This window comes from Galeopterus variegatus, unplaced genomic scaffold (genome assembly GCF_000696425.1).
Source record: "Galeopterus variegatus unplaced genomic scaffold, G_variegatus-3.0.2 Scaffold374, whole genome shotgun sequence".
Classification (NCBI taxonomy): domain Eukaryota; kingdom Metazoa; phylum Chordata; class Mammalia; order Dermoptera; family Cynocephalidae; genus Galeopterus; species Galeopterus variegatus.
In genome coordinates, this window is record NW_007726485.1 from 262,061 (window position 1) to 277,247 (window position 15,187).

The following is a 15,187-nucleotide window of genomic DNA, read 5'->3' on the forward strand; positions in this document are numbered from 1 at the left end:
GGTATTTCTGAGTGAAGAAAGCAGGTAACAAGGCAATACGTATGTTGTAACACACACGATGCGTACACTCTGCCTGTCGTAGGATGCTATCTCAGCATGGGGAGACAATGTGCGATTTCTTCTCCTCATTCAGTCTTTTGGCATTTTCTAATTTTTCTTCTTTGGCATTTTCTAATTAAAAAATAAATAAAATTGTTCTTAACTGAATGGATTTAGAATCCAAATACATGTATATGGATAGAACAGTCTTTCAAATGTTCCCTTTTCTTAAACCTGGCTTCCCTTAGGCTTTAGCAAGCCAATTGCACAGCTTTATGGAGGCTGTATGTTCTCACTACACAAAGTCAAGTGTGGCTGAAATAACTAAGAAATTATCTTGAAATTTGTAGCTGGGAAAATTTGGGAACACACACGTAAAACAGAAGTGATAAGGAGTATAATCTCAGGGAGGCAGATGAGACTGTGACAACAACTGAGAAAAATGAAACTAATCAAGGACTCTGTACCCAGATGGACACATCCACATTTACAGAAGGGGGATGGTCAGTGCGGAGCCTGGAAGAAAGCTGCGAAAGGGAATGAGGCTGTGATGCTTTCTCCAGGGGGTAGATGCAGCAGAGGGGGTGTGGGGCAGGAGGAGCATATTCAGTCCCTCAGTGCATAACAGCAGAGACACAGCAAGGCTGGTGCTTGTGACTTTTGACATTTACAGCCTGGTAAGGAGAGACAGAAAAAAAGCAAGAAAGAGATGAAGAAGATAATTTCTGATGATGATAAGAGTAATAGAGGAACCTAAGGGTTGAGGTCTTTGTACAGCTGGGGGTGTGGGGGCAGGGGAGGTCTCTGGGAGCCTGAGATCTACAGAATGAGGGGCCAGGCAAAAGGGGAAGAGCATGCTACCTAGACTGAAAAGCACATGCAAAGGCCACAACTCCAGAAGCAGAACAGGAAGAAAGCCAGCGTGTTGGAGCAGCATGAGAGAGATCAGATGACCAGACAGGAGAAGAGGTCCTCAAAGACCAGCCCAAGTAGGCCTCCCAGGCATGGGAAGAGGTGGGGTTCAAGCTAAGTGGGATACAAAGCCACTGGAGGTTAAGTGACAAGTGCCACAATCTCCTCTACATTTTTAAAAGATCTCTTTGGCCACTGGGGCAGAATTATTGGGTGGGGGGCGGGGGGGTAGTCTAAATATATAGTCTAGTCCCGCACTGTCCAATATAGTAGGCACTAACCACAAGTGGATATTTAAAGTTAAATTAAGTTAAATTAAAAATTCAGTTCCTCAATCACACTGGCCACATTTCAAGAGCTCAATAGCCACATGTGGCTAGTGGCTACCCAACTGGACACACAGATATAAAACAAGTGTGTCATCACAGAAAGTTCTTTTAGACAGCCCTTGTCTAAACAAGGCCAGATGGTGGCTCAGCCTGGGGCTGGTGGCAGGAGGAAGAGGGAAGGGGGCTCACAGCAGAGATGGGGAAATTTGGGCAGATTGAGGATATAATTTTAGGATGGAGCCCACTAGCGTAGAAGGTGGATTAGATAGATGTAGGGGCATGTGGAAAAGGGTGAAATCAAGGACAACCCCTGAGTGTTTTTGACTCATTACTCCAGAAGACCACCCACCTCTCGCTGCTCAGTTCTTGTTTTCATCAAGCAACCACCTATCCATTAATTCAGCCTCTCAGATACTGCCATTTCTAAATGGCAGACATGAATATTCTGATAACCAGAGCAAAGATCCCCGGTACATTCTGCTTCTAGAGCAAAACAGACAAGAGCTTTAAAATGCAAAAATTAAGTGCATGCAGATGAGAAGCAAATGTGCAATAAGAAAATAAAACAAGGCTCGGGTCAAGGGCAGCGAGCACGCAGCAGACAGAAAGGCAAAATATAATGGAGAAAAAGCACTATCAGAAAACAGAACAACAGGGAATGACCCAAACAGGTCACCAGTAAAACAGAATTAACAGAATACAATAGCTGCAAAATCTAAAATGTTGGTTTCAACAGCAAATGCAGTAAAATGAATTTATCCACATAAACTAAAACAACAAATGCATATAATCCCACGAGAGTGTAGGCCTCTCTTCTAAACATTGATACATCATGCTTGTGGCCATGAAGTGTTGAGAAAAAAATAGAAATGTTAATAAAGTAATGGTTCTTCCAGCTTGCTCCGATTTTGAAAGTTTTCCTCTCTGCAGAAGACTTGGAGACTGACCTTGGAAACTGGACCCAGACAGCTAAAGGCAGAGTCCAAACAACCAGGTTTTGAAGCCACTATAAACTTACCATTCCGCTGAGGTGTCATCATCTATTAACTTTTTCCTATGTATAAAAGCTAATCTTTGCTCTGGGTATTTTGAGCCATGAGGGTGCCATCACTTGCTGCGGCTGGGGAGAGCTGGGGCAGGGCACAAGGGGCAGCTACTATGACGCCCTTTCAGGAGTGCTAACGTGAAGCTATCGTCCATATCAGCAGTTCCCAGCTTACATGCAAAAAAGAAAATGTGATACCCCCTTGTCAACAGTAAAACCTTTTATTGTCATTTCTTATTTTTACTTTATTTTTTAAAGGGGATGGCTTTCTTCAGGGTGCACTTCCTCTGATAAACTATGTTAAATGTGAGGATTGGGTTTCCAGGCTAACCCATAAAAGCCCATCAACCCGAGCTGAATTTGAGTGTGAATAATAGCCCTGACCAGAGTGCCCCTCAGAGGCCAGCAAATACTTATGCCCACGGCTGTCACTCCAGGACAGCGCCTCATGCAGAATTACAAGTAAAGGATGTCTCTCTCTGGCAACCCCAGGACCCTATAAATGCCATTGCACCTTCTTCTTGGAGGGATCCCCAAGAAGAGGGCAAGCACCCTCTGCACAGGTCCAGTGGTAGAATGCAAGAGCAAGGGAGGGGAGAGCTCCAGAGAGAGACAGCAAAAGTGATGCTCAATGTGCAGCCACAGTCACAACAACCCTGAAAAGCAGGTGCACATGGATAACCAAGGCTCGGAAATTCAGTGAAATTAAAGAACTTGCTGAAGTCACATGGCTACTAATCAGTAAGGGGGTGGGGGTTGGATTTGAACCCAGGCCAGTTTGGCCCCCCCGCATGCTGCCTAGTGCAAATGAGAAACAGATGTCATTTTGGTGGCAGGAACCAGGTGGGCGGCTGTCGGCAAGCACACGCCAACATGGGAGCTTGGGGAAAAGAGCAGTTCTTCTTTTTTTTTCCCCAGGCTCTTTCATTCTAGGAAAGCAGGAGGGGCAGGCAAAGGAGAGCCACCCCACCCAAGTGAGTAGCCTGTGCCAGGAGCTCTGCTAAACTTTCCTATGGGGAAGGGAGAGGCTTCAGCAGGCCCCGCTGGCTCTGCTCCCCAAATTCAAAAGGACAGCTGGAGGGCCGACCCTGTGGCGCACTCAGGAGAGTGCAGCACTGGGAGCGCAGCAGCGCTCCCGCCGCAGGTTCAGATCCTATATAGGGATGGCCAGTGAGCTCACTGGCTGAGCGTGGTGGTGCAGCCGGTTACGAAAAAAACAAAAAAAAAAAAAAAAACACCTTACAAACATTTACCTTTTAGATCAATATTTTTATCCTTTATATTCAGATTTGAATTCATGGCCGTGGATGCAACAAATGTACCCACGGTTGCCTAGCAATCACAATTTAATCCAATTTGAATTTAGGCTGACAGCTCCCTGACAAAAACAGTGGCAAAACCCAAGGTTCTGGTCTCCAAAACACTGGTGAAGTAGCTTTGAGGCTTACTGGCCCCCACAGTCCACCTGCCCTAATCAACTTATGTCCAGCAACTAAACTGGGGTACTGGAGAGCAAGCCCACACCAACTGAGGCACCTTTCAAAGCCTCAAGTTGAGACTCAATGGCAGAACCTGCCTAAATGGCACAACCAAAGGAGCAGTTTAGCAGTTTTACCCAAAGGTACAATAGGTGAATTACTTTCACCCCTGCTACCCTTCCCACCCCCTACCTTCAGGCCAATCAACCCACTAACAGACGACCAAGCCTATTTCTAAGAACTGCTGGGGACCAAGACATCTATGTCCAGGTCACCACTTCTACAGCCACACTCAAAGAATTAACCAGGTCTGGGCTGGCCCGGTGGCGCACTGCTACAGCGCACTGCTTGGAAGTGCGGTGGCGCTCCCGCCGAGGGTTCGGATCCCACGTACAGACCGGTTCCCGCTCACTGGCTGAGCGAGGTGCGGGCGCGACACCGAGAGTTGCGATCCGTTGCCGGACACGAAAAAAGACAAAAAGAAAAAAAAAAAAAAAAGAATTAACCAGGTCAAGAAAACCAACACTTGGTTTGATTAGAAAAAAATTTTCATAATTGCAACTCACTTATGAGAACCATCAGCTTCTTGGCCAATCATCTGTGTAATTAATATGGGGCAAATTTACTCCAGAGGGATTTTATTTCAGAAAACAAAAAAGTCTGCATATATTCCATTTACAACTTCTCACGCAACATGATCACCTGTTCAGATTTCTAACTCCTGGAGGAAATACGGTGCCAGGCTCCCATCTGAGCTCTCGAACTTGAGCCAATGGATGAGAGGGCAAGAGACATGTGCCAGTCACTGCATCCTCCACAACTTGGGAGAAAGATCCCAGGAGCACAGCTGTGGGCCCCTGTGGCCCTTCAAAAGGAAGAGCTACTCACAGATCTAGGGTCTCCAAACTAGAAATCCAAACCCTGACCTCTGAACTCCATTCCAATTTTCCCAGTGGGCAACACAGTCCTTGCCCACCTGCATTTAACCATCTCATCTTCCTCATCTATGTCCTTGACACACTCCATCTCTTAGCCTGCACACCATGAAGTCATCATTAAGTCCTCCCACTCCCTCCCCCATTGTATATTCTGTCACTAAATCGGGCCATATCTTCCATCAAACTCTCCAGAGTTTATTTCCCACCCCCGATCTCCATCCCCACTGTCATCACCCTAACAAAGCACTCCCCTCCAGTATTACAGCAGCCCAGCTGAATTCCCACTCAAGGTCTCCCTACCTCCCCACCTATTCCTCATTCCACTTCCAGAACAGCAGCACTAAATGACCTCCATCTTCACGTTCCCTTGCTCCTGAACAGCTGGCGCATCAGGTCTAACCTATCAAGACCAACCCGTATAACCCCCAGAGGATTCAACATTGCTTTCCAGTCTACTCAGCAACTCTCTCTTCCATAAGACAGTTTGCTCTCTCACATACATGCCAAGCGTGGTCCCACCTCCAGACTTTTGTCCCCTCCTCCTCCAAAACACCACCTAGTCAGATCCCATCCAGTTGCCCAAGCCAGTAACTCTTCTAAATTGCATTAATTATTCCCAGGCCTGAAATCTCCATTCACACATTCTAAATGCCACAGTTTAAAATGTAAATATCCTATGAATGCTTCAGGGTCTAACCTCATTTAAATTCCATCTGTATAATCTCTGTCATACACCAGTCTTTGAACAAGTCCCCCGATAAATTACCTAACCTCTCTGTATTAGTCCATTTCTGTTGCTTATAACAAAATACACAGAACTGGGTATTTTATAAAGAAAACAAAATTTATTGCTTATAGTTTCAGAGGCTGGAAGTCAAAAGTCCAGGGAACACATCTGGTGAGAGTCTTCTTTGTTGGTGGCTTTACAGCAATGCACGGGTCTCACATGGCAGAAAATCAGAGCACAGAGAGAGACTCTCTCTGACAAGCTCTCCTTTTAAAGCCCTCAGAGCCACTCCCGTGACCACCATTATTAATCCATTCACTATGGCATAGTCCTATAGTCCAATCACCTCTTCAAGGCCCCATCTTTCAATTACCATAATACGATTTCCCATTCTCTTTACACTTTCAAGTGGGGACTAAGTTTTGGGGGACATCAATCCATAGCACTTTCTGTCTCTTTCCTCATCTGTAAAATAAGGGCAACAATACTAACTATAAGCCAATTACTACAGTAATGAATAAGATAATGTATATAAAAGTACCCAGCAGTGTTTGATTCATAATAGACACTTGAAATTAGCACACACACTCTCTCCACTATGATAGATCTATGTCACTCTCTTCTGTCCTGTGCTCCTCTGTTTCCCTCCCATTTACTCACACCCTCTCTACCCCTACAACATCTACCACATTTTGCAATGCATAGTAGACTGTAAATAAGCATCAATACTTGCTAATTAGCACAAAACAAAATGTTCCATTTTTAATCTTATCATAGGAAGCACATACTATTCTGTACCTCAAGCGACATCTCTAGTCTTGTCCAGAGGCATGTTCAGATTCATTAAATTCTTGTCATTATTGCATTGCCCTGATGTTCCAGCCCTAAAAATACGTGCTCTTGTTCACATCTTCCCTGATCGTGGAGACAAGGGGAGTCCTTGACTGGTCACCACAGTACTGAACATGAGAGGCAGCGTGGAGGCCTGGGCTACTTCCACAGAGACCAGCCCTCTGTCATCTCCCTAAGGGGCACCACTCGGGATCACTTCTACCAAGCCCCCAAGGACATCCAGAATCACAACACATAAAACACTCAGCAAGTACCCAAGACAACTTTCCCTGGCTTTTCAAGAGTCAAACCCATGACTTTGCAGATAATATGATAAAATAAAGATGCCATATTGGTTATTTTCACAACATTTTTATTCCAAAATATATGCTCATGATCTTAAAAAAATAAAAAATCAGAGAAGATGCAAGCACAGCTTCACAAATGGTGCGGTTTTCAGTCCTCTACTCTTTTCTTTTAATTCTCTAAGAGCTCAACTATTCCACATCTTCAGCAGCCTGTATCTCACCTGTGACAGAGAGGTACCAAGTGCTTTGAAGACAATGAAAAGTAAGTGTCTAACTCAGCTTAGAAAAGTGGGAGAGGAGTCCTCAAGGAGAATACCTGAGCTGGCTTTAAAGGATCAATGGGGTTTTCCCAGGGGGTGCGGGGTTGGGGGCAGGCAGTCCAGGCCAAGGGAAGAGATGCACAAATGCCTGGAGGGGTGAGAACATGGAGCATTCAAAGAGCAGAAAGTCCACAAGCCAGAGGGAACACAAGCAGAGGGCGGGTGCTAAGTGATGACATGGGCAAGGAAAGGAGGGTCAACAAGGTAAACCGATTTGCTGTGCTATGTTAGAAAAGTCTGCATGGCACCACTCAGGATTTCTAGGCCAGGAAATGACATGATCAGACCCATGTTTTAGAAAAATATCTAACAGTGCAGTGTGACAGACAGGGAGAGAAAGCAAGGTGGTTGGTTAGGAGGCCTCTGCAAAAGTCCAGGCAAGAGATGATGAGGGTCTCAGCATTAGCAGTACAGGGCAGAAAGAAGGCTATACCAGAATTTGATGACTAATGGAATGTGATGTTAAAAGACAAGGAGATACACCCACATTCATAGCAGCGCTATTCACAGGAGCAAAAAGACGGCAACAACCCAGTGTCCATCAATGGATGAAATGGATAAACAAAATGTGGTATATGCATACAATGGAGTTTTATTCAGCCTTAAAAAGGAAGTAAATTCTGATACATGCTACAACATGGATGAACCTTGAAGACATTATGTTAAGTGAAATAAGCCAATCAAAAAAGAACTAATGCTGTATGGCTCCACTTATACGAGGTAACTAGAGTAGTCGAATGATAGAGATAGAAGTAGAATGGGAACCACCGTTCCATACCAGGGGCTGAGGGCAAGGGAGAATGGGAAGATATTGTTTAATGGGTACAGAGTTTCCATTTTGCAAGATGAAAAGAGTTCTGGAGACAGATGGTGGTGATAATAGCACAACAACTTAATGCCACTGAACTTATACTTAACGATGGTTAAGATGGTAAATTTTACGTTATGCCTATTTTACCACTCCTTTCTAAAACCCCAATGAAAAGACAGTGAAGGGATTTTTTAAAGACATAAGCTGTAGCAATAAAGTCTGGAAAGCTGGACCGCAGATGGTTAAGTGCTGAAAGACTAAAACGAGCTGAATCCCAGGCCAGCGACAGGGAAAGCCAAGATCCAACCTGATTTACAACACACAAATTCCAAAAGACTCTAGAACTGGCAGCTCCAGATAACTCTGGAAGTTGGGGTGAAACAGGCTAAAATAAGGAGGAAGGATGAAAATCTGTCTGGGTAGCAGGCAGAGCCTCAGATCCTCTATTCCATGCATCCCTCCCCCACTGGGCAAACTACTGGAGATTTATTCTCTAATGCAGGTAAAAACAACGGTCTCAGGACTGCAGGAGAATGAGCTCAGTTAAGAACAGGGGCACCATCCTCAATATGTGGGGACGAAGTAAATGTATGTGCTTCAGTCCAGATTTGGCCAGAAAGTAAGACACTATCCTAGGTATTTGAGACAGGAAGCAATTTAATACAGGAAATTAGAAGCTTACAAAATCATGGGAAGGGCTGTGAGAGCCAAGGTCGGAGAAACCACCACTCATGTTCAGGAAATCAGGATGTACAAGCATCACAAGGAACTGCACAGATGGTTTCAGGTCCGCACCACTGAGGTGGCTCTGCATCCCAGGAGGACACCCAGAAGCTACAAGGAAAACCTCACATCTGCCATGTGCCACAGCCACAATAGCAATAGTGGCTTTTCCTTCTCTTCTGCCCAAACTCTAGCACTTTGGTTTTCAGTATGGTCTGGGAACCCTGTGACACCCCAGAGACCCTTCAAGCAATTTGAGAAGTCAAAACTATTTTCATAAAATGAAGTTATTTGCCTTTTTCACTCTCATTCTCTCAAGAGCATACAGTGGCATTTTTCAGAGGCTATGTGACATCATCCCTCCAACAGCTAATAGAATGCAATGGCTCAAATTTGTTTTAAATTTTCTCAGTTTGAATTTCTAATATGGTAATTATTGACAAAGAGAAACCACACAAAAGTTCTTTAGGGTCCTCAAAAATATTTAAGAGTAAAGAAGGGCAAAAAAATTTGAAAATCATTGCTCCAGAGCAACTTTTCAGCTAGTTGCTCCTGGAAGGAAACTTTCGACATGTGAAACTAATTAGATTTACTGCAAGTTTACATCTTCAAAGGGAAGGGGAATTTATAAGCTCCTAAATTTTGCTTTATAATCTTATATCAGTTTATCCCTTAGAAGGAGGATTTTCCCACATAGATTCTAAATTAAATTATTTTTCTCCCTACAAGTAAGCACCATGATGGCAGGTCTCATTGCCTGTAGGGCAGCATGCATAGCACAATGGCAAAAAGCACAGAATTTACAGGGACTCAAACAGATACTTACACACCGGTGATCAAACCAACTTTATTCACAATAGCCAAAAGGTAAAAACAACCCAACTGCCCATCAACAGATGAATGGATAAACAAAATGTAGTACATATATGCAATGGAATATTATTCAGCCTTAAAAAGGAATGAAATTCTGATACATGCTACAACATAGTGGAACCTTGAAAATATTATGAGACATGAAATAAGCCAGACACAAAAGGACAAATATTGTGTGATTCCACTCACATGAGGTACCTAAAATAAACAAATTCATAGAGACAGAAAGTAGAATGGTGGTTATGAGGGACTAGAAGGAAGGAGAAATGGGGAGTTACTGTCTAATGGGTACAGACTTTCAGTGTGAAATGATGAAAAACTTCTGGAGTTGGATAGCAGTACGGCTGCACAACAACGTGAATGTACTTTATGCCCCTGAATTGTACAATTAAAAATGGTTAAAATTGATTGGGGGGGCGGACAGCTAGCCAGTACAGGGATTGAACCCTGAACCTTGGTGTTATCAGCACCATGCTCTAACCAACTAAACTAACTGGCCAGCCCTAAAATGAATTTTTCTGAAAAAGATTCTAGAGCCAGACAATCTGGATTCAAACCCCAGCTCTACCACTTACTATCTGAGTGACCTTTGTGTTTCAGTTTCCTCATCTGCAAAATAATAATAGTATACAAATGGGGTTGTTGTGAGGATTTAATGAGTTCATTTAAGTTGGAAAATATATGCTTAGAATGCTTAGTATGATGCTGGGCACCTAGTGAAGGCCCTGTTATTGGGTCTCAAGCTTGGGCACACATCAAAATTACCTGGGGAACTTATTAAAACACAGATTGCTAGACCCCAACCCCCACAATTTGTTTCAGTAGGTCTGGGGTAGGACCCAAGAATTAGCATTTCTAACAGTTCCCATGGCATGCTGGTGTTGCTGCTAGTCAGGGAGCACACTTTGAGAACCACTGCTCTGTATACATGTTAGCTGTCATTATTTCTGGCAATGCCCGAGACAATACCAGGCACACCCATAAATACTTGTGGAAGGAAGGACAGAAAGAAGGATTTACTGAATCCCTAACATGAAGTTTTTCCATGAGTTGATGGAGATCTCAAAGCTTTTCCCGGTAGATATCTAACCAGCCACTACCACCAGGCCCCCGACCATCAAGGTTTTGTAAAGACTCCCAAGAAGGCGGAAAACCAACCATGACAGCAAGCCATCTCAGAGCCTCGGAGAATGGGAAAAAAAAGTTTCTTCTTCCAAAATAGTTCTGATACTGGCAGGAAGAAGAGGTGTGGGGGAGTGGAGCCACTGTTTATGCTGAGTCTCACATTCCCTCGGCCACCTTTTTGGTTCTGCCACTGTGTGCAGCTGATCGTCACTGCAGGTGTGGCCTGACAGTCCTAGCCTCAGCCGCACGGAGGATCTCTTGATTTTCTGCTGCTGCTGGCCGTGGGCAGCCTGTGGGAGCCTGCTCTCCCTTTTGCAGACAAATACAAACCTGGAAAAGTGAGGGCATTTCCACCCCTAGAGCAACCCTCGACCACTGGGAGTGGGGGCCAGTGGATAAACACTCCCCTCTGCCATGTCTCAAGTGGATGCTTCTGAGGCGTATCCTACAGTTCCCCAGTGGGATTTAGCACCAGTTGTCCACTGTGGAAGCCAGCTCAATAACTCACTCTTGGATTGGCTTTCCTTCCTTCCCTTTGTCACTATTCCCTTGGTCACTATTCCATTTCTGTTCCCTGGGATATCGTTCCAAAATAAACTGCCTGTTCCAAAGCCTTGTCTCAGCCTCAGCATTTCAGTTGACCCCAGCTAAGACAAGGTATTAGCAAGCTCTCCACTCACAGTACAGGAGGGCAGGGGGCACCCTCAGCACAAGAGTGGCACGCTCCTCACCGGTATCTAACGCTTGGTACAAGGCTTCACACCTAACAGATGCTTTGAAGATAAGAGTCAAAAGAGTGGAAGAAAATGAAATGACAGCACTCTGTGGAAGACAGACCACAACTAACTGCTGTGTTGCATGGCAGACGCTAAGTAAGGGTGAAGTCTGAAGCTTCTAGAAGGGGAAGGTTGAGAAAGAGGCCTGAAAAATGATCATGAGAGAAAGGTAGTCTTAGAAAAAGAAATGAGACTCACACGTGGAAGCACCAGAGAGAGGCCTCACCAGAGCTGACAACTGGAAACTGAAGAGAGGCAGGACAAAGTCCACCCAGATAAAGGAGGAGCTCAACAATCAAGGAGAGGAGAAGAGGTTTCCATGGTGGTCCATGAAGGCGTGTGAATCAAGATAATGCCTCCACTTAACCACGAGGAACTTTCTACACAGCACCTGACAACCACACTCCTGGACTTACAACTTGTGGTTGAATCTTTTCCTTTTTTTCTCTTTCTTTCTCTCTTTTCTTCCTTCCTTTCTTCTTTTTTCTTTCTTTCCTTCTTTCTTTCTTCCTTTTTTAAAGCAATTATGTGTAGAGAATACTAATTGGACAGGCACACTTTACATATTAATTTATTTACTCCACAAAACAACTCCTTAATATAGGTTCTGTTATTGTCCCCATTTTACAGAGGGAGAAACTGGGGCACAGCTGGGTGATAGAGTCAGTCAGGCTCTCTTTCACAGTTGTCTCCCACAGACAATGAAGTCACATCTTACATGATAATCCCACATGAGTCCTTTTCTAACATTTCTCATATATTGTATCCTCACCATCTGCAGAGCCTATAACCTCACGTAATTCATACATTTCCTAAACATTCATCCAGTTCTGGGTATCTATACCAGATGCTGGGAATAAGACCACGTCTTCACTGTCCAGGAAGGTCACACTCAAAGGCAGATAGGCATATAAACATGTCGCTTGGTTGTTCAGTAGAGATGCTTATGGGGTCTAGTGGGAGACAATATGGAAATGATTCACAGATCAAAAAACACTTGAATTGAGTCTTGAAAACAAACTCTGTTAGGAAGGTGCATTACAGACTTTGTGAGATAAACTAAGTCATGGAGAGGTGAACCTACACATCAAGGTGGAAGGGTGGACCTGGGATGAAACCAGGGAGGTAGGTAAAAAGACAAATTCTCATTCATCCCAAAATAGCAGTTATTGATCACCTGCTATGTATGCACTAAGCCCGAGAAGTTGGGAAACAAGGAAGAAGAGAGATACTAAAACATACATCCCACAAAGATGAAAAATAGCAAAGGTCTTCATACCATGCCATAGACATGGTAGGTACACAATACAAATTTATTAATGCACAGTCTTCCTCCAACACCACTTTAAATCACATTACCTAGATTAGCTTTCTATAGAAAGCTGATTGCATAAAATCAAGATCAAATACTTCTCCAGGATTCAAGGCTCCCATCATCCACTCTCCACTTGGTTCTGACCTCACTCCTTGTTACTTGTCAAATCAATCTTTTTCTTCCAAGTACATTACAGGCAAATTAGTAGAAAATATTCACACTTTATGTGTTTTCACATGTAATTTCCCTTGACTGGAATGTTGGTCTCCTTTATTTTCTATCCATCTTTATCTATGAAATTCCTCCAAAGTATCCACTACAAAGGTGATTTTTTTTTCACTCAATGGGTTTCGGCCTTTTCTCTACCACAGTCCCATGGCTCTTGTGGATTAAAGTTTCTAGTGTGTTTAGCACCGATGGATTTTGCTCTCTATGGTTTTTACAGCCATGTTTTTATGAGTTGACACACAGTAGGTGCTAAAGAAACCCTTACTGGATTCATAGTGAAGTCTAAAGTATCATAAGGAAAGACTTCACATTATCAAGCACTGTGCTTTAAAGTACCTTGTTACAAAACATTCCTTCTTTTCCTCCCCTGAAACACAGATAATGAAATATACTGATTCATCAGCTTTGTAAATAATCCCAGTCTCCCCCACAGAACTACTGTGATACAAATGAAATCATTTTTCACTGGAATGAAATCATCATTTTACATCATGTTTCTAGAATAGTGTCTGGCACACAGTAAGCTCCCAATAACTGTTTGTGGAAGTGAATTAAAATAATTGTTTCTTTTCACACCTGCCATACACTACACAACATAAAGATTTCCAACAACAAAGTTGCAAGCAGAACTTAAAGAACAACCCAAATCAAACATGGATAAAGTCATTTTACATTTTACATATGCTATCCTAAAAGACTTGGGCCACCTTCTTCCTGGAGTTCACAGTTTATCAATTGCTTAAGTTAGTTAGGACCATCATCCCTCTACATCCTTACGAGCTATATTTGATCTGCAAATGGCACTTTCAGATACTTTGTGGATACCAGGACATAATGGCACTGCTGATAGTCACTTTAAGTAGTGTGATCACAATATGCTAAATATTAAATACAACCCATTTCACTCCACTCTACGTGGATTTTTTCAAAAGACAAAAAAATAAGTAATCAATCAATAAATTAGATTTTATCCCCCAAATGATCTGAATTTAGCATAAAAGAAAAACTAAATGTCACAGAGAGGACACTAATTCTGGGACTCCCATGTATATCAAACAAAAATGCTTTGAAACCAGCCAAAATCAACCCACAAAAATATTAAAGAAAACTTTGGAAAATTTGCCGCTCATTTGGTTTTTTCTTTGTTTTTGTTTTTTTTTTTAACCTCAACGTTACTCTACATACTATGAATAAAATGTGTTAGACTATTGTTTTGAGTCCTGCCTTTGTCCTTCCAATCCACGCACCTCTCGATGCATTGAGATCTGCTGGGTGACATATGAGATCTCAAGTGGGTGGATAAAAATAACCTGGTCCTCAAAATGACATGATAAACGTCTGACAGCTGAGTCACTTTGAAGCCCATTTGACTCTTGAAACGGACATTCACCCTCCTTCTGCTTCTCACACATTCGAATACAACCCGGTGAAAACCACCACCACCGTGGAAGGCGGTAATCTGCCTTAACGTCCCCCTCCAGTCTCTGATGTCACGACTCGGGATCGAACTTTTAATAATTTATGCTAGTGCGTGTCAGTCCAAGTGACTCACTTAGAAGGGGAAGGGGGGAAGGCCTGAGAAAGCCATCCTAATCCAGTAGATCCCCTATTTCTGCTGCCCGAGTGGAGGCACCCGAAGGTTTCTTCTGACATTCTAATGGGAAGAAAAGGAGTGGGGAGAAATGGGAAGTAGAGCAAGAAACGCTCAGAGAGGAAATCGGAATTGTCCAGGAGTGGGGATCCCTGGGGAGAGCAATTGGTCCTAGAAACAGAAGGGCCGGGCGTCTGAGGGGATCGACCCCGTCCACCTACCAGCCCTCCGCTCTGGCCCGGGGAGGACGCAAATGACAGGCAGCGTGCAGTTCCCCACAGGGAACTCTTCCATTCCATGTCTTGTCCAAACGGTGGCGGGGCTGTGGGCGCGCTGCTGGGACTCGGGGCCCTTTCCGCCTGGGGAGGCTGGCGGGGCGAACCGCCGCGGCCACCAGGTCTCGGGCTGCAGCAGCCTCGGGGCGCTCACCAAGTGTTCGCCCGACTGCAGTGCCCCCGAGCCAACTCCGCCGCCCGCCGGAGGAGGTCCCCGGCGCCACTGCGCATCTTCCCTGCTTCACGTGCCGCCGAGTTCCGCGGCTCGCAGCCGCCGCAGGCCGCCGGCACCGCGACCCTCCCCCCGGCGCCCCACTTACAGGGGAGTCGTAGGAGAAGGCGCACTCGTTCTTGTAGACCCTGTCCCCGGACCGGGGCACACGGATCGTGGGCATGTGGGGCACCAGCAGCTCGCCGATGTCGCCTGCAGCCATCTTCCTGCTGCCGCTGCCGCCCGGCATGCCGAACAGGGCGCCCCGGCGCTGCATGGCCGCGGCGCACCCGAGCCGAGCCGAGCCGGAGCCGGAGCCGGGGCCGGAGCGC

At 44.7% G+C, this 15,187-nt stretch overlaps 1 protein-coding gene across 1 annotated transcript in view; it reads right to left on the reverse strand.

Annotated features, from left to right (window-relative positions):
* The window catches only part of USP13 (ubiquitin specific peptidase 13 (isopeptidase T-3)), a 116,647-nt gene extending 101,515 nt beyond the window's left edge, over positions 1-15,132 (reverse strand). Inside the window, exon 1 of the mRNA XM_008568105.1 lies at positions 14,965-15,132. Within this exon, the coding sequence (XP_008566327.1) occupies positions 14,965-15,132 (168 nt within the window). The remainder of the gene's footprint in view (positions 1-14,964) is intronic.
* Positions 15,133-15,187: the final 55 nt, after the last annotated feature.